We start from the raw sequence: 19,118 nt of genomic DNA, 5'->3' as shown, positions 1-19,118 counted from the left end.
TAGGCCAGACCAGATAAGGACAGCAGATTTCCTTCCCTAAAGGACGTTAGTGAACCAGATGGGTTTATCCGACAATCAACAATAGTTTCATGGTCATCAGTAAACTCTTAATTTCGGATTTTTTTATATTGAATTCAAATTCTACCACCTGCCGTGGCGGGATTCGAACCCGGTGCCCAGAACATCAGCTGAGTGTCTGGATTGATAATACCACTAGACAATCCCCTCCCCTTAGGTATACTGAAGTTCCTTAAGCCCCACAATCTCTGTGAGCAAACACTACTTCCAGCTTTATATTCATGCAGCGTAAAATTTATTTCCACACAGCCAGAGACTGTGGAGGAGCTCATTTCTCCCTTTGTGCTATATTTAGAATATTTTGGAATGAGCTTGCACAAGTTAACAGCCTCCTGGGCTAAGGCTACGTCTGAGTGCTCTACACGGCTCTTAACTTCCAGCTATTGTTTACCTACCGTCTTCGCGGTCATCATCAAAAAACATTGTCGTGTTCTGTCACCGATCTTCAGGAACCTGTTCCCCCCCGGCGATCGAGCTCTCAGCACCTGTGTTGGTTTCGTGTTCGGAAATACTTGCACTTCGACCCCTGGCTGATAATGTCAGCTCAGCACCCAGGCACTGAACAGTACAGGTGAGCGATTGGCTAAGGTAAACCGGGGCCGATGTAATCAAGTTAAAGTTGACAGCTGGTGAACGGCCTCATGAGGCAATCATTTTCAGCTTCTCCCCCACCCCCCATCTTCCCCTCCTCTTCCTGAATTCTTCCCAGGCTCCAGTTTCACAGCTGTTCACAAACCCTCCAGTACTCTGCCCAACGTAGCACCTCTCCATTGTGAAAGACTGATGGGCTGTTCAGCCATGGGAACAGGTCGAAGGGATGACACTGGGTGACTGGGCTGCACAGTGGCACAGTAGGGGCGGCACAGCGGTTAGCACTGCTGCCTCACAGCTCCAGTGACCCGGTTTCAATTCCTGGCTCAGGTCACTGTCTGTGTATAGTTTGCACATTCTCCCCGTGTCTGCGTGGGTTTCCTCCGGTGCTCCGGTTTCCTCCCACACTCCAAAGATATGTAGTTTAGGTTGATTGGCCATGCTAAATTGCCCATAATATCCTGGGATGTGTAGGTTAGAGAGGTTAGCGGGGTAAATGTGTGGGGTTGTGGGGATAGGGCCTGGGGTGGGATAGTTGCCGTTGCAGACTCATAGAATCCCTACAGTACAGAAGGAGACCTTTTGGCCCATCGAGTCTGCACCGACCACAATCCCACCCAGGCCCTATTCCCATAACCCCATGCATTTACCCTAGCTAGTCCCCCTGACACTAAGGGACAATTTAGGGTGGCCAATCCACCTAACCTGCACATGTTTGGACTGTGGGAGGAAACCAGAGCACCCGGAGGAAATCCACATTGGCATGGGGGGAATGTGCAAACTCCACACAGACAGCGACCCAAGCCGGGAATCGAACCCGGGTCCCTGGCGCTGTCAGGCAGCAGGCCAACCACTGTGCCACCGTGCCGCCCTAGTAACTCAATGGTCCGAATGGCCTCCTTCTGCACTGTAGAGTGTCTATGACAAGACTTGGCAAAACCAGAATAACCTAGTCCCTCCCACATATCATTCACACTCTCCCTCCAAAAATACATAATAGACAAAGGTTGCCAGCTTTGTGTGGGGAATCAGTCTCCTTTTTGTAACATGGAGAGCAAGAGATGTTCACAGTAATCCAAGTGCGGTTTAACCAAGGTTCCGTACAGGCTTAACGTGACATCTTTGCTTTTAGTTCTCTCCCACAGACATGAATCCTGGTGCTTCCTTTGCTTTGTGATGCCCACATTATCCTGTATATCCATTTAACATTGCAAGGGCTTGCACTGTGGATTTGATTGAATTCATCAGTTAGCTGTAACATTCCGAATCCCAAGACCACGGGGTGAGTGAGGGGCGTGCTAAAGCTTGGGGCAGCCACGCAGAGATGCAATGGGGAAAGGTCGGACACAAGACTTTTCATCCATAGTGCACCAAGGAGAAGGAGTGGGAACCTCCTTGGGCTGTATGACTCGCATCGAATATTCCAAGTGAATATTACATGTATCACAATTGTATTGAAGCACCAGGATCGATACAGAGAACTGATGGATAAGAGTCCAATCAGGTGCTGCCACACCGACCTCTGGGTGTGTACCCAACGTAAGAAGTTTAACAACACCAGGTTAAAGTCCAACAGGTTTATTTGGTAGCAAAAGCCACACAAGCTTTCGGAGCTCCAAGCCCCTTCTTCAGGTGAGTGGGAGTTCTGTTCACAAACAGGGCATATAAAGACACAAACTCAATTTACATGAATAATGGTTGGAATGCGAATACTTACAGCTAATCAAGTCTTTAAGATACAAACAATGTGAGTGGAGAGAGCATCAAGACAGGCTAAAGAGATGTGTATTGTCTCCAGACAGGACAGCCAGTGAGACTCTGCAGGTCCAGGCAGGCTGTGGGGATTATAGATAGTGTGACATGAACCCAATATGTACCCAACGGCCATGTCTGTAGGTGCTGGAGTCACGTAGGTCACATACCTCCCTCCCAAATAAGGGGTTGAGGCTCCCCTTTGTCTGGTAAACAAGTCTGTTTGACCAGAGAGTGTCCATGGACAGATGGACACTGTCCATCCCAAAACAGAGAGTGTCTTTGGGATGGCCTATTTCCTGTGTATTCAGTCGTCTTGAGCTGCAGCCTGTTTATCTCTGTCTTTCAAGCTGCAGTCTGCTGTTTCAGTGCTTGTCCAATTATCCCAGCGTGCTCCGTAAATCGCCATTTTAGGTGGCCCGTTTGGCCACCCCACGCAGACACGGGGAGAACGTACAGACTCCGCGCAGACAGTGACCCAAGCCGGGAATCGAACCCAGGTCCTTGGCACTGTGAGGCAGCAGTGCTAACCACTGTGCCACCAAAAAACACTTAACAAACATGGAAAAATTGGATTATAATGCAAGACTCCTTTACTCCCCCCTTAGCTTAACAAACACAGGTTTTAAGGGTAACAGGGATGACAAAGTACATGTGAAGCTACAATGGTCTCATTCACACACAAAGTCCATTTTTTAAAGCACACAGATTGGATGTGATCGCTCACACACTCCACTCTGAACCCAGTCAGTGTCTGTGGATTTTACCTCAGAACACCCGCAGATGATTATCATATGAGAGATTCCAAATTCCACTCCCAAAAAACACGCTTTAAAACCTTCTCTTGCAGTAATGCTTTCATTTAGTGGTTTGCATTCTGAAATCCAGTCCAGAAGTTTCAAAAGTAACTTTTAAACAAAGCTTCTGCTCCACTTTTAACAGCAAATCCAGTCCAGGAATTTACACCAACCCATTTAGGATCCTTTTGTCTTGACTGACTTTCACTGTTATTTCAAATAATGTCCCCCAAACTGTAATAATTTCTCACAAACGTTAGCAACGCTGCAAATATCTTTTTTGCCTCCCACGATCCACTCTTTTTTCGAGTCCCTGTACCTTTATTGAACAGTAAGCAGTTCTGGTTCCCAGTTTCCTCTGTTCAGTTAACTCCAGACTTCTTGAAAACTCCTCTTCATTTCGCTGGTTTCCTTAACTAGCTGCTCTTCAGAAAACTGCTACTTAATTGCATGGCTTTTCCTACAGCAGATCTGAAAGAGATGTTGCCCTCTAAACTTCTAAACTGACTGCTTTTAGCAGAACAGTGAGAGCTACCTTCTCACACCCTTCAATTCTCCTACTGCTTTAGCTTCAAATTAAACTAAGAACAAGGGAAGGTTCTCCTCTCTGTGAAGTGGGCCTTCTGTTGCTAAGCAAACATCCCTGCTACTATATTTATTCTTCATGCTGTAACTCTCTCTAAACACAGTAGAATCACAGTTGGAACTTAACTAAGCCCCACACATACAAACACCTTTGTCCAATATGAATCTATGTATAGGTCCCTTCCAGACACAGAAACATTAAATTAACCCCATCTAAAACATATACCTTGTCTCTAGTGTCTACCAATACAAATATAAATCCCACAAAGTACCTTTATTTTCCTATCACATTGATTGGTTCCTGTTCTGTGATCTGCATATCCCAAATGCACACATGACATTTTTTAAAGTTTATTTATTAGTGTCACAAATAGGCTTACATCAACAGTGCAGTGAAGTTACTGTGAAAATCCCCTAGTCGCCACACTCTGGCACTGAGGGAGAATTTAGCATGGCCAAGGCACCTAACCAGCACATCTTTGGACTGGTTAGCTCCCGGAGGAAATCCACACAGATATGGGGCGGTGCGGTGGCACAGTGGTTAGCACTGCTGCCTCACAGTGCCAGGGGCCCAGGTTCGATTCCGGACTCGGGTCACTGTCTGTGCGGAGTTTGCATATTATTATAGAATCCCCACAGTGCAGAACGAGGGATTCAATGCTAACATGCAGATGCCACACAGACGGTGACCCAAGCCAGGAATCGAATCCGGGTCCCTGGTGTTGTGAGGTAACGGTGCTAGCCACCGTGTCACCCCACATTTTCCCCAGCACTGTTGGGGTCCGTCCACCTCTTCCCTCCTCATTCTTACCTTCTCCCCTCGCCTCCTGTCCCACCTCCTGGGGACGCCTTCAGCCAGCTTCACTTCCTTAGCTGCTACCTGCACCAACCAACGTCAGCCACTAGATGGAGACCAGTCTATCCGAAACCAGGGAGTGTGATTTATCTTTTACAGATATATTTTATATATTAATTACATATTTTAAAATTTATTTTGTTTCTGTAGTTATTTCATTTAAGGATGTTGGAATTTATAAATCTAAAAACTTATAAAGTTTTAATGTTCTTTTTCTGCTGAGAAAGGTCCCAGTTTAGTTTAAGTTTTATTCATTGGTGTCACAAGGAGGCTTACATTAACACTGCAATGAAGTTACTGTGAAAATCCCCTAGTCGCCACACTCCGGCACCTGTTCGGATACACTGAGTGAGAATTTAGCACGGCCAATGCACCCTAACCAGCACGTCTTTCGGATTGTGGGAGGAAACCGGAGCACCCAGAGGAAACCCACGCAGACACGGGGAGAATGTGCAGCCTCCGCACAGACAGTGACCCAAGTTGGGAATCGAACCCGGGTCCCTGGCGCTGTGAGGCAGCAGCGCTAACCGCAGCGCCTCCGTGCTGCCCCACCCTAACTATTCTAACCCCATTTTCTCACACTTGTTCACAGCCTTGTATGCCTCAGCATCACAAGTGCACATCTAAATACTTGTATAATGTTTCGAGGGTCTCTGCCTCCACCACCATTTCAGGCAGTGAGCTCCAGTCTCCCACTACCCTCTGGGTGAAAAGGTTTTTCCTCACATCCCCTCCAATTCTCCTGCCCCTCGCCTTAAATCTAAGCCCCCTGGTCATTGATCCCTCCAACAAGGGGAAAAGTTTCTTCCTGCCTACTCTATCTCACTCCCTCATCATTTTCTCCATCTCAATCATGTCCCCCCTCAGTCTCCTCTGCTCCAAGGAAAACAACCCCAGTCTATCCAATCTCTCGTCAAGTAAAACTCTGCAGCCCAGGCGACATCTTGGTAAATCTCCTCTGCACCCTTTCCAGTGCTAGCACATCCCTCCTATAATGTGCATTCCGGAACTGCACACAATACTCTAAGTGTGTCCCTGCAAGGTTTTATACAGTTCCAGTATAATCTCCCTGCTCTTAAACTCTATGCCACAGCTAATAAAGGCAATGATGCACTATCAATCAAGCAAAGACTAGTTTGTATGCTAGAAAAAATAGGTTTTTATTAGCAAAAGACTTGGAGCACACCCATGCCGATGAACTGGTCCAGAGACTGAGGCAGGGGGTGGGGAGCAGTCACCTTTATACCTGGACCAGGGGAGGAGTCCCAGGCACGGCCGGCAGGGGCATGTCCAGGCATGTCACACACACACGGCAATAAGCTAACAGTGGTTTACCACAGGCAAGTATACCATATGCCTTCTTAACCACTTTATCCATCTGTCCTACTACCTTAAGGGACAGTGTACATGCACCCCAAAGGCCCTCTGATCCTCAGTGCTTCCCAGTATCCTACCATTCACCATGCATTCCCTAGTCTTGTTTGTCCTGCCCAAGTGCATCACTCATCCGGGTTGAATTCCATTTGCCACGGATCAGCTATCCTCCTCACTATTTACAACCCCACCAATTTTCGTATCATCTGCGAACTTACTGATCAACCCTCCTACATTCAAGGACCCAACTGCAGGATGTATTTTATATTGAGTGATTGATTTTATTTTGCAAGTTATTTTAGCTAGCAATGCATAGCGATGCACGTCCACAGTGCAGTATTTCAACTTGTACACGGTTGTTTCTGGAACAAGATGTGCCTGAAGGGACCTAAGTCCAGTTTTAACATTGATGAAGCATAGATTCCTATAGAAATGTTCATAATTCTGGAGCAGACCGCAACGTCCTCCCCACATCCCTCCCCCCACCCCCACCCCCACCCCTCCTGCCATCCTCCCTCACCTGAGACACACCTCCCCACACACACACACACACACAAACAAACTCCAAAAGCTTTGATAAAGGGTCATCTGGACTCGAAACGTCAGCTCTTTTCTCTCTTCACAGATGCTGCCAGACCTGCTGAGATTTTCCAGCATTTTCTCTTTTGGTTTCAGATTCCGGCATCCGCAGGAATTTGCTTTTATCACAGGTTTGGAAGATGTTGTTGAAGGAGCCTTGGTAAGTTGCTGCAGTGCATCCTGGAGATGGTACACATTGCTGCCACTGAGCATTAGTAATGGAGGGGGTGAATGTTTAACGTGGTGTATGAGGTGACAATCCAGTTGGTTGTTTTGTCTCGGATGGTGTCGAGCTTCTTGAGTGCTGCTGGAGCTCCACTCAACCAGGCAAGTGGAGGGCATTCCCAAATGCTATTCGCTTGTGCCTTGTAGGTGGACCACCTCTGGGCAGTCAGGAGGTGAGTTACTCGCTGCAGAATTCCCAGCCTCTGCCCTGTTACCGTAGTGAGAATACCTATGCGCCTGGTCCCGTTAGGTTTCTGGTCAATTGGTAACCTCCAGGCTGTTGATGATGGGAGATTCAGCAAAGGTTGAATGTTTGGGGACGATTCTCTGACAAATGTTACTTGCTGCTTACCAGCTCAAGCCTGAATGTTGTCCAGTTCATGCTGAATGTGGGGACGGACTGCTTCACTGTCTGTGGAGTTGTGAATGATGTCCAAGCAGATCTCATTGATATGTCTCCCTCAGGCTGTTTATAATTGCGAACTCATGGAGGTCTCTCTCCATAGCTCACTGGCGTTTTGAAGTGCAGTTGAACTACACAAATAGAGAAAGCCTCGAAATCCATTCCCAACCTACACTGTGACGATCAATCTCACCTGGAGCAACAGTTAGAGTTTTTAAAGTTTATTTATTAATTGTCACAAGTAGGCTTACATTAACACTGCAATGAAGTTACTGTGAAAATCCCCCAATCGCCACACTCTGGCGCCTGTTCGGATACACTGAAGGTCATGAATGTAGCCCAGTCCACCACGCAAACCAGCTTCCCATCCATTGACTCTGTCTACACTTCCCACTGCCTCGGTAAAGCAGCCAGCACAATTAAGGACCCCACGCACCCCGGACATTCTCTCTTCCACCTTCTTCCGTTGGAAAAAGATACTAAAATCTGAGGTCACGTACCAACCGACTCAAGAATAGCTTCTTCCCTGCTGCTGTCAGACTTTTGAATGGACTTACCTTGCATTAAGTTGATCTTTCTCTACACCCTAGCTATGACTGTAACACTACATTCTGCACTCTCTCCTTTCCTTCTCTATGAACGGTATGTTTTGTCTGTATAGCGCGCGAGAAACAATACTTTTCACTGTATGTTAATACATGTGACAACAATAAATCAAACCAATACACTGAGGGAGAATTTAGTATGGCCAATGCACCTAACCAGCACATCTTTCAGACTGTGGGAGGAAACCGGAGCACCCGGAGGAAACCCACACAGACACGGGGACAATGTGCAAACTCCACACAGACAGTGACCCAAGTTGGCAATGGAACCCAGGTCCCTGGCGCTGTGAGGCAGCAGTGCTAACCACTGTGCCACCGTGTTCAGTTATACAGAGACAATAAAGAAGCTGGATTGCTCTCTTTAGGGCAGTGAAGACCGAGGGAGGTTTAATAGTTGAATACATTGTGAAAGGTTTTGGTTGAGTAAATGAGGAGAAATTGTTTCCACTTGGGGGAAGAGTAGGATCGGTAACCACAGATGTAAGATAGCAAAAAAGAGGATCAGGGATGAGATGAGGAAAAGACATTCTGAAAGCAGAGTTATGATAACCTGGAGGGTACTGCCTGAAAAAGTAATGAACGTAGATTGAATAATTTCAAAATGGTGGACATAAACTTCAAAAACAAAATTTGGAGGGCTGTGATGAAGAGGTGGCAGTGGGTCTATTCGGATAGCACTTTTAAAGGTCCAAGCTGCTTCCTTCTGTGCTGTGTGGTTCTCTCAGTTTGTGCAGCACGGTGGCACAGTGGTTAGCGCTGCTGCCTCACAGCGCCAGAGACCTGGGTTCAATTCCAGCCTTGGGCCACTGTCTGTGTGGAGTTTTCACATTCTCCCCCGTGTCTGCGTGGGTTTCCTCCAGGTGCTCCGGATTCCGCGCACACTCCAAAGCTGTGTGGGTTACGTGGGTTGGCTGTGCTAAATTGTCCCTTAGAGTCAGGGGGATTGGCAGAGTAAATACATGGGGTTACAGGGATAGGGCCTGGGTGGGATTGTTGTCGGTGCAGGCTCGATGGGCCGAATGGCCTCCTTCTGCACTGTAGGGATTCTATGAGTTCAGTGTTTCAGTGGAAAAGCGAAAGAATGGATACATCTTTTTTTCGAAATACATAAGGAGATAGCTGAGTGGGTGGTTGAGACAGCGTCAACAGAAAATAATCTACTCTCGGGTTGCCTGTTAGGCTAAAGTTTCAAGGGCAAACATGATAATTCCCCATTCCCAGTGAGAAAACCAATCAGGTTGGAGATAGGCCTGTAGCATTGCAGCCACAATTCTCTAGCCCACACTCCCTGTGAGTGTGACTTCTCACTGGGGGGCATTAACCTTCAAAGAGGAAATCTTGAAGGGAGGTTTAAAATTCTCATCAATCCCCTCCATGCACTCACCCTCCCTGTCTCTCCTCTGACCCTGCCATCATTCTGAGATCTCTGCGTTCCTCCAATCCCTGACCTCTTCTGCACCCACTATTTTGATTGATCCACCACTGGCGGCCATACCTTCAGCTGTCTGGACCCTAAGAATTCCCTCCTTAAGCCTCTCTGTCTCTCCTCCTCCAAGACACTCATTAAAATGCATCTCTTTGAATAAGCTTGTGGTCACTTGCCTTAATACCTGCTTACATGGCTTAATATCAGATGTTGTTTGACAAAATTCCTGTCAAACACCTCAGAACACTTCACTGCAATAAAGACAAGTTGCTGTTGTTTCCCTTCACTTGCAACACTTCAGTAAAAAAGTGTGAAAATTGATTTTTTTTAAAATATGCTTTTGGGAAATATTGTGTTATTCTGTAAAGAGTTCTGAGTGTGTAAATGATTTAAAGGTTTATGGAGTCAGATTGTCTGAAGAATTGAGAAATGAAAAGCAGTTGAGATGCTAAATACATGTATCTGTAATGAAGCTACAGTCAAGCAGTTTCATAAGTAAATAAGTTTAAAAATTTGCATTAGGAGATAGAGAGGGACTTACTTTTTCAGCTGTTAAATTTCAGAGGTGTGTAAAAGGCTGTTACAGTTGATAAAATTTTCATATGTAAATAAGGGAAGTTTATTCCATTTTATTTGATCCCAGAAACATAGAAACTAGAAGCAGGAGGAGGCCATTCGGCCCTTCGAGCCTGCTCCTCCATTCATTTTGATCATGGCTGATCATCAAATTCAATATCCTGATCCCCCCTTCCTTCCATATCCCTTGATCCCTTTAGCCCCAAGAGCTATATCTAATTTCTTCTTGAAATCACTCAATATTTTGGCCTTTACTACTTTCTGTGGTAAAAGCAAATTACTGCGAATGCTGGAATCTGAAACCAAAAGAGAAAACATTGGAAAATCTCAGCAGGTCTGGCAGCATCTGTAAGGAGAGAAAAGAGCTGACGTTTCGAATCCAGATGACCTTTTGTCAAAGCTCAGAGCTTTGTTAAAGCTTTGACAAAGGGTCACCTGGACTGGAGATAGTCTGGAGGGATGTCAGAAGTTACAGAGGGACATAGATAGGATGCAAGACTGGGCGGAGAAGTGGCAGATGGACTTCAACCCAGATAAATGCGTAGTGGTCCATTTTGGCAGGTCAAATGGGATGAAGGAGTACAATATAAAGGGAAAGACTCTTAGTACTGTAGAGGATCAGAAGGACCTTGGGGTCCGGGTCCATAGGACTCTAAAATTGGCCCCGCAGGTGGAGGAGGTGGTTAAGAAGGCGTATGGTGTGCTGGCCTTTATCAATCGAGGATTTTGAGTTTAGGAGTCCGGGGATAATGATGCAGCTATATAAGACCCTTACTTAGCAGCTATATAAGGGCGGCACGGTAGCACAGTGGTTAGCACTGTTGCTTCACAGCTCCAGGGACCTGGGTTCAATTCCTGGCTTGGGTCACTGTCTGTGTGGAGTTTGCACATTCTCCTCGTGTCTATGTGGGTTTCCTCCGGGCGCTCCGGTTTCCTCCCACAGTCCAAAGATGTGCGAGTTAGGTCGATTGGCCATGCTAAAATTGCCCCTTAGTGTCCTGAGATGTGTAGGTTAGAGGGATTAACGGGTAAAATATGTAGGGATATGGGGGTAGGGCCTGGGTGGGATTGTGGTCGGTGCAGACTCGATGGGCCGAATGGCTTCCTTCTGCACTGTAGGGTTTCTATGATTCTATGATTCTATGACCCTCGTCAGACCCCACTTGGAGTACTGTGCTCAGTTCTGGTCGCCTCATTACAGGAAGGATGTGGAAAAGATTGAAAGGGTGCAGAGGTGATTTACAAGGATGTTGCCTGGATTGAGTGGCATGCCTTATGAGGATAGGCTGAGGGAGCTCGGTCTTTTCTCCTTGGAGAGACGTAGGATGAGAGGAGACCTAATAGAGGTGTATAAGATGTTGAGAGGCATAGATCGGGTGGACTCTCAGAGGCTTTTTCCCAGGGTGGAAATGGCTGCTACGAGAGGACACAGGTTTAAGGTGCTGGGGTGTAGGTACAGAGGAGATGTCGGGGTAAGTTTTTCACACAGAGGGTGGTGGGCGAGTGGAATCGGCTGCCGTCAGTGATGGTGGAGGCAAACTCAATAGGGTCTTTTAAGAGACTCCTGGATGAGTACATGAGACTTAATAGGATGGAGGGTTGTAGGCAGGTCTAAAAGGTAGGGATATGTTCGGCACAACTTGTGGGGCCGAAGGGCCTGTTTTGTGCTGTAGTTTTCTATGTTTTTATGTTTCTATTGTCCAGCATTTTCTCTTTTGGTTACTTTCTATGGTAGTGAGTGTCACACATTCACCACTCTCTGAGTGAAAAAAATTCTCCTCACCTCAGTCCTAATTGGTTTATCCCTTATCCTCAAATGATGATCCTTCGTTCTGGATTCCCCCACTATCGGGGACATTCTTTTTGAATCTACCCTGTGTGACCCTGTTTAGAATTTTATAAGTTTCTATGAGTTTCTTACTCACTCTTCTAAACTCCAATGAATTTAGAAGTAGGAAAGGCATGAAAGATTTTTATATTTTGGAAAATTTAACTTCAAAGAAGTGCTTTGACCAATGGGATTGAAGATGAAAGGGGCGTGGAAGGATAAATGGTAAAGTGATTTGTAGTTGGCTGAGTGGGGAAGACCTCCTGGAAATAGCTCTGATTTGGGAGAAGGCAAAGTTTGAACCAGCCATCCAATCACATTCTGAAAGACGTGCTGATTAGGTGCTTTGACCCTAACAAGCACCAGACTCTGGCGACTAGGGGAATTTCACAGTAACTTCTTTGCAGTGTTAACGTAAGCCATGTGACTAATAAATAAACTTTAACTTTAACTTTACATTCAAGCCAGAAAAGTCTTGAGGTGCAAAAAGCAATCTTGTTCTGAAGTTTCTTGGATGTTCATAGCAGAGTGGAAGCGGGTTTGAGAGGTTGTGAGGTACACCTTTAATAAACGAACAAAAGTTTTGCCTTGGGTAATATTACTGGATTTCTATAGTTCAATATCTATAAAGAATTGTTGTCTGGAGGGTGTACACTTGTGGGTGTTTGATTTGATTTGATTTATTATTGTCACATGTATTAGTATACAGTGAAAAGTATTGTTTCTTGCACGCTATACAGACAAAACATACCATTCATAGAGTACATAGGGGAGAAGGAAAGGAGAGAGTGGAGAATGTTGTGTTACAGTCATAGCTAGGCTGTATAGAAAGATCAACTTAATATAAGGTCTGATTCAATAGTCTGGTCACAGTAGGGAAGAGGCTGTTCTTGAGTCGATTGGTACGTGACCTCAGACCTTTGTACCTTTTTCCCGATGGAAGAAGGTGGAAGAGAGTATGGAAGAGAGGGTGTGTGGGGTCCTTGATTATGCTGACTGCTTTTCCAAGGCAGCGGGAAGTGTAGCCAGAGTCAATGGATGGGAGGCTGGTTTGCGTGATGGACTGGGTTATGTACAAAACCCCTTGTAGTTTCTTGCGGTCTTGGTCAGAGCAGGAGCCATACCAAGCTGTGATACATCGGAAAGGATGCTTTCTATGGTGCACCTGGGTCTGACCAAGTTGGGAGTCTTGTTTTTGGAGGAAGGGGATGTCTTGTATGATTTTCTAATTGTGTAACTGCAATCTTGTGTGTTTAAGTTTTCTTTCTTGTTAATAAATCTTTTACTTTGAATTTTTAACATCCCAAGAGTGTTACTGGACATCTTGTTGCTGAAATCTGTACATTTTCCCCAAGCTTTCAGGATACAAAAGAAAAATATGGCCTTTAAGCCAAGTTTCTCTCTGGAATTTTGTTTTGTTCAGGGATTAACATCTGCTGTGGTCAGAACAAAAGCAAGCCTTGTCCTGCGTTGGAGCAAAACATAAGAAACAGTATAACGCTGGAAGGGTTTAAGAATATATTTAATTTGTTCACATTGTATAATACAAGCTAAATAACCAAAACAAAAATTAAAAAAAGCAATATTGCAGCTTTTAAGTTAATTTTTCTTTTAAGCCGACTGTGCCAGCTCGTTAGAAACCCAAATCATTTTCCAATCCGAGCCATCAATTCTGCATTGGCAGCGGCTTTTGCTCTCATATCTCTCGCCTTGGCAAGGTCAATGAGGATGCTGAGGATGCTGGTGGGCACGTCCAGAGACAAGGAGAACCTCGTGCCCTTGCTGTTCCTCCTGGACACCAACATCTCCTGCCGCCGCTGGGAATCAAAGGGGTACTGCGATGGGAAGGTGAACGTCCTCCTGGGCCAGTCTGTCGCCTCGCCAAGGGAACGGACTGCCGCAAGGTCTTCGCTTTTGACTGGCGGGAGGTCAGGAGACGGCTTGCTCTGCTGGGCTGCCAACCCGTCGCTCAGGAGGGTCCCCAGGTTCCTGTCGACGATTCTTACGGCCAGAAGCCTTTCCATTCCCTCTTCTGGCACCTTGGGTGCGCTTTCCTCATTGCTGTAGCTGCCCGCAAGCCTCTCGCTCCTGACCTTGTGAGCTTTCAGCGAGATTCCAGACATGATGAGAAGAACCCAGAGCGTCACGAAGCTTTGACTGAACATCCTGAATTTGATCTAAAGAGAAAGATAACATCGCAGAGTTGGTACCATGTGCTGTTCCTGAATGTTTCAGAAAGAATACATATTGGTAATAAAGAACAAAGAACAGTACAGCACTGGAACAGGCCCTTCGGCCCACCAAGCCTATGCCAACACATGACGCCTTTCTAAACTAAAAAACTTTTGCCTCTACGCGGCCCATATCTCTCTATTCTCTGCCTATTCATGTATCTGTCAAGATGCCTCTTAAACATTGCTATTGTATCTGCTTCTACCACCTCCTCCGGCAGTGCATTCCAGGCACTTACCACCCTCAGTGTAAAAAAAACCTGCCTTTCACATCTCCTTTAAACTTTCCCCCCTTTACCTTAAACCTATGTCCCCTATGATGTGGCGATGCCGGCGTTGGACTGGGGTGGGCACAAGTAAGAAGTCTCACAACACCAGGTTAAAGTCCAACAGGTTTATTTGGAATCATATTGGCCATGCTAAATTCTCCCTCAGTGTACCCGAACAGGCGCCGGAGTGTGGCGACTAGGGGATTTTCACAGTAGCTTCATTGCAGTGTTAATGTAAGCCTTACTTGTCACACTAATAAATAAACTTTAAAACACTTCAACAACACTTCATGGACTATTAGGAATTTTGGGATGTCCTTAGATCACTGAGACTTTAAAATGTGTAAAACTTTCAATGGAATGGTTAAAGACAGACTGGCCGAAATTCTCTCATCTCGCCCACTGAGGGAATCGTAGCGGGCGAGACAGAAAATCCGGCGGACCATTTAAAGGTCTGTTGAGCTTGGGCGGGAATTTCTGCGCACGTGGCCGGAAAATCCCGCCCGCTATTTCGTCTCGTGAGAGAGTCTAAAACAAGGGGACAGGGTTTCAAAAGTTGGGCTGAGCCATTTGGGAGAGCGAGCGGGAAATACTTTTCCACACATAGCAGTGGAAAACTGGAATTCACTTCCCCAAGGCTTACAGGGCTGTGATCAATAGATGTTTATTAGATAAGGGTATCAGGGGATGTAGACTGATGGTGGGTAAATGGAGTGGATGTATAAATTGGACATGATCTACTTGAAAACAGGCTGGGCTGCATGACCTACTCCTGATCCTGAGTTCCAATAACAGGGCCAATATTCCCTCTGGTCATTACTTCTAGCTAAAGCTTTCTCTGAAAGCATGTCAATAACTTGGCTAGAATCTGCTAAAAGAAAGTGCTACATTTGCTGACAAACAGCATCCAGAAGAATCCACCCCAGCCCCCCACCCCACCCCCCCCCCCCCCCCCCCCCCGTATCCCTTTCTCGCTACAGGAATGCACTACCTGGAAGGTCGGTGGAAGCAGATTCAAAAGTAACTTTCAGAAAGGGTACTGCGCTGTATCCGTGAAAAGGCGGAGAGAATGACAGGGGAAAATGCTGGGTGAATGACCCAAGAATGATCACAAGACCATCAGATATAGGAGCAGAATTAGGCCATTTGGCCCATCGAGTCTGCTCCGATATTCGATTGTGGCTGATAAGTTTCTCAATCCCATTCTCCCGCTTTTTCCTCATAATCTTTGATCCCTTTTACCAATCAAGAAGCTATCTATCTTGGTCTTAAAATACACGACATGACCTGGCCTCGAAAAGCTTCTTCCTTTTCTTGGGATCCGCTGCCAACCTGATTTTCCCAGCACATCTGCTTATTGAAGTCCCCCATAATCACAGTAACCTTGCCTTTCCTACATGCCCTTTATATCTCCTGGTGTATCTTGTGCCTCACATCCTAATTACTGCTCTGATTTTGACTCTATGAACGGTATGCTTTGTCTGTAGAGATGAACGGTATGCTTTGTCTGTCACGCAAGAAACAATACTTTTCACTGTATCCCAATACATGTGACAATAATCAAATCAAATCAAATCAACCATAGAATCCATAGAATCCCTCCAGTGCAGAAGGAGGCCATTCGGCCCATCGAGTCTGCACCGACCACAATCCCACCCAGACCCTATTCCCGTAACCCCACATATTTACCCTGCTAATCTCCCTGACACTAGGGTCAATTTAGTATGGCCAATCGACCTAACCCACACATCTCTGGACAAATCAGAGCTCTGATTTCAGTTTCAGTTTGATTGGGATTTGGTACGGAGAGCTTCCACAATTAATTGCAGAAATTTTAGATGCAGTTTTTCGGAGATGCTATTGCAGGCATAACTTTCACAATGAAATTCCTGACCTCCCCTGTTGCCCTGACTTGTTCCAACCCTACAATCCTCCGAGATCTCTGCACTCCTCCAATTTTGACCCCTTGTCCCTTGAAAATGCTGGAAAATCTCAGCAGGTCTGACAGCATCTGTGGAGCGAGAATAGAGCCAAAGTTTTGAGTCAGAGTGACCCTTCCTCTGGAACCTCCTCCCTCAACCTCTCCACCTCCCTCCCCCTTTAACACACTCCTTCAGCTTCTTATCTTTTGGCTACCTGTCCTATTATCCCTTGTTTATCGGGGTGGGAAAGATGGTGTCAAATTTCATAGAATCATAGAATCCCTACAGTGCAGAAGGAGGCTATTCGGCCCATCGAGGCTGCACCAACCACAATCCCACCCAGGCCCCATCCCTGCTTAGTTACTCTGCTGATCCCTCTAATCTATCACATCCCAGGACACTAAGGGTTAATTTAGCATATCCAATCAACCTAAGCCTGCGCATCCTTGGACTGTTGGAGGAAACCGGGACACCCGGAGGAAGCCCACGCAAACACAGGGAAAATGTGCAAACTCCACACAGACAGTGACCCAAGCTGGGAATACGAAACCCGGGTCCCTGGCGCTGTGAGGCAGTAGTGCTAACCACTGTGCCACCGTGCCGCCCCATTTGATAAACGCTGCGGAGAGGCTCTTTGGGGTGGTTTGTTATATCACAGGGGTGCTATACAAATGCAAGCGGTTGTTGTAAATTTGGGACGGATGGGAGGGAGAGTGGAGCAGATTGCTCTCTGAGTCTGAAAGCCAGTGGAACACAACTGATTCCCCACCCCCCCCAACCCTTCAACACAATAATTGTAAAAACTGCAACACTGCAAGTGGTTCTGTAGAATTCCCCTCCCCTAGTTACTGAAAAGAAATGTACTTTTCCTCCAAAAGTGTCCCAGATACTCAATTTCAAACACTCTCTTCAACACTGCATCCAAGGTTTAAAAACATAATTCCAATTGAATCCAAAGATCAGTGCTTGCTTTTTCTTTTTAGAACAAAAGATAACCTCCCTTGGAGGAGAGGGAGGGGGAAGTGACTGTGTACAATATCTAAGCAAGACAGTTTCCAATTTGTTTCCCAGAGATTACTGGACAAGTCACAGAAACTGCGCCTGAAATTGATCAGTTAATTGGATAGTTTCCCCTTCAACTAACTTTTATAAATAGTTTCTGCTTTTTCTAAACAACAAAATCAGTACCTGGAGAAGCTTGCGAGGTGAGAGCACTCCTTTGCTCTTTGTCCCTCCCGCACAGATCGGATGCGTTTCCTATTGTATTCCAGAGAAGCCACTGATTTATAGCTGCTCCCTCTCTCTCCTCTTTAGATGCCTCTGGGGTCTAACACTCCACTCGTAATGAAAGTATTTTCCTCTTACGTAGGAATGACTTGTGTCTAACACACAGACACACAGGGGAGAAAAAAAAAGCAATCACTTAAAGGAACGGTTCTTCCGATCCCTGCCATTCTCATATCAGTGGCACAGGGAGATAAAGATGCATTGCATTTCCTGCAGCGACCTTCACAACCCCAATTTAGATCCTTCTGTGATTAGGGTGGCAGGACTTACCGAGTGCTAAAAATAACATTTTTTAAAAATTTGATTTGATTCATTATTTGTCACATGCATTAGTTATACAGTGAAAAGCATTGTTTCTTGCGGGCCATACAGACAAAGAATACCGTTCATAGAGTACATAAGGGAGAAGGAAAGGGGGAGAGGGTGCAGAATGTAGTGTTACAGTCATAGCTAGGGTGTAGAGAAAGATCAACTTAATATAAAGTATGAGGTGGAGATGTCGGCGTTGGACTGAGGTGGGTGGGCACAGTAAGAAGTCTCACAACACCAAGTTATGAGCTTTCGAAGCGCTACTCCTTCATCAGGTGACTCACCTGAGGAGGGAGCAGCGCTCCGAAAGCTCGTGATTCCAAATAAACCTGTTGGACTTTAACCTGGTGTTGTGAGACAACTAATATATGGTAGATTTTGTAGGTGCCAAATGGTTAAAATCCTGCTTTTCACGCTCTCTCTCTCTCTCTCTTTCTCCTATCTGGCACAGTGGCATAGTTAGCACTGCTGCCTCACAGTGCTAGGGTTCCTGGGTTCAATTCCAGCCTTGGGTGACTGTGTGGAGTTTGCACGTTGTCTACCTGAGTTTCCTCCAGTTTCCCCCCCACAGTTCAAAGATGTGTAGGTTAGGAGAATTAGTGGGATAAATATATGGGGCTCTGGGGATCGGGCCTGGTTAAGATGTTCGGTCTGGGAGTCAGTGCAGATGCGATGGGCTGAATGGCCTCCTTCTGCACTGTAGGGATTTTATGATCCCATCCTTGAGGTCAGTTAACTGGGAAGAGGAGAAGGCCATTCAGCTCCCCCCTTCCCCCAGCCTGTTCGAACAATCAATTAGATCATTCGCTCCTCAGTAACTTAATTCCAGTTAACCATCTTGTTTCCATAACCCTTAAACCCCTGCCTGACAAAAAATAACTATTAATTACGGTCTAAACCTTTGTTTGACTTCAGTATATGTTTGGGGAGTGGATTCCAGATCTAAGGTGCATTACCTATATCTATTTGCAGAGTTTTCATTCACTTCCCTCCAAACGTTCTTCTGCACCCTCCCTCCTGGTTTTTGATCCATTGCAGGTTTAATTATTACCTGGCAAAGCCTCTCTATATTTGTGACCCTCAATAGTCGATGGCAGTGGGAGCTATTCGACCATGCAAAGCATCACCGATTTGTGTCCTCTTCATGCAGGGAGTCCTGGACAGCAATCAGAAGCAGGACCTCCTGGGTCCAATTTTTGTCCTTAACACAGAGTCTCCCAATAGGGCCATAGGTCTTCCTCTATTCGAGCCTGGAAGCTCCCCCGCTCTCTCTGGCTTGTAGCATCATAGAATCCCTACGGTGCAGAAGGAGCCCGTTCAGCCCATTGAGTCTACACCGACTCTCTCTCAGAGCATCTCACCCTAAACACCCTCATTCAGAAACTCAGCTAATGTTCTGGGGACCCAGGTTTGAATCCCGCCACC

At 46.1% G+C, this 19,118-nt stretch overlaps 1 protein-coding gene across 1 annotated transcript; it reads right to left on the bottom strand.

Moving 5' to 3' along the window:
• Window positions 1-13,180: 13,180 nt before the first annotated feature.
• Window positions 13,181-17,407, bottom strand: ucn3l (urocortin 3, like). The gene is made up of 2 exons (XM_078203407.1): window positions 17,286-17,407; window positions 13,181-13,852 (listed from the first exon to the last, which is right to left on the bottom strand). Exon 2 carries the CDS (start codon window positions 13,838-13,840, stop codon window positions 13,322-13,324), a length of 519 nt encoding a protein of 172 aa, XP_078059533.1. The 5' UTR covers window positions 13,841-13,852; window positions 17,286-17,407; the 3' UTR covers window positions 13,181-13,321.
• Window positions 17,408-19,118: the final 1,711 nt, after the last annotated feature.

Source organism: Mustelus asterias, chromosome 3, assembly GCF_964213995.1.
Source record: "Mustelus asterias chromosome 3, sMusAst1.hap1.1, whole genome shotgun sequence".
Classification (NCBI taxonomy): Eukaryota; Metazoa; Chordata; class Chondrichthyes; order Carcharhiniformes; family Triakidae; genus Mustelus; species Mustelus asterias.
This window is presented reverse-complemented; position numbering and strand designations above follow the sequence as displayed.

Excerpts from the sequence above, each read along its gene's own strand:
- ucn3l (XM_078203407.1), bottom strand. The coding sequence starts at position 13,840 with ATGTTCAGTCAAAGCTTCGTGACGCTCTGGGTTCTTCTCATCATGTCT.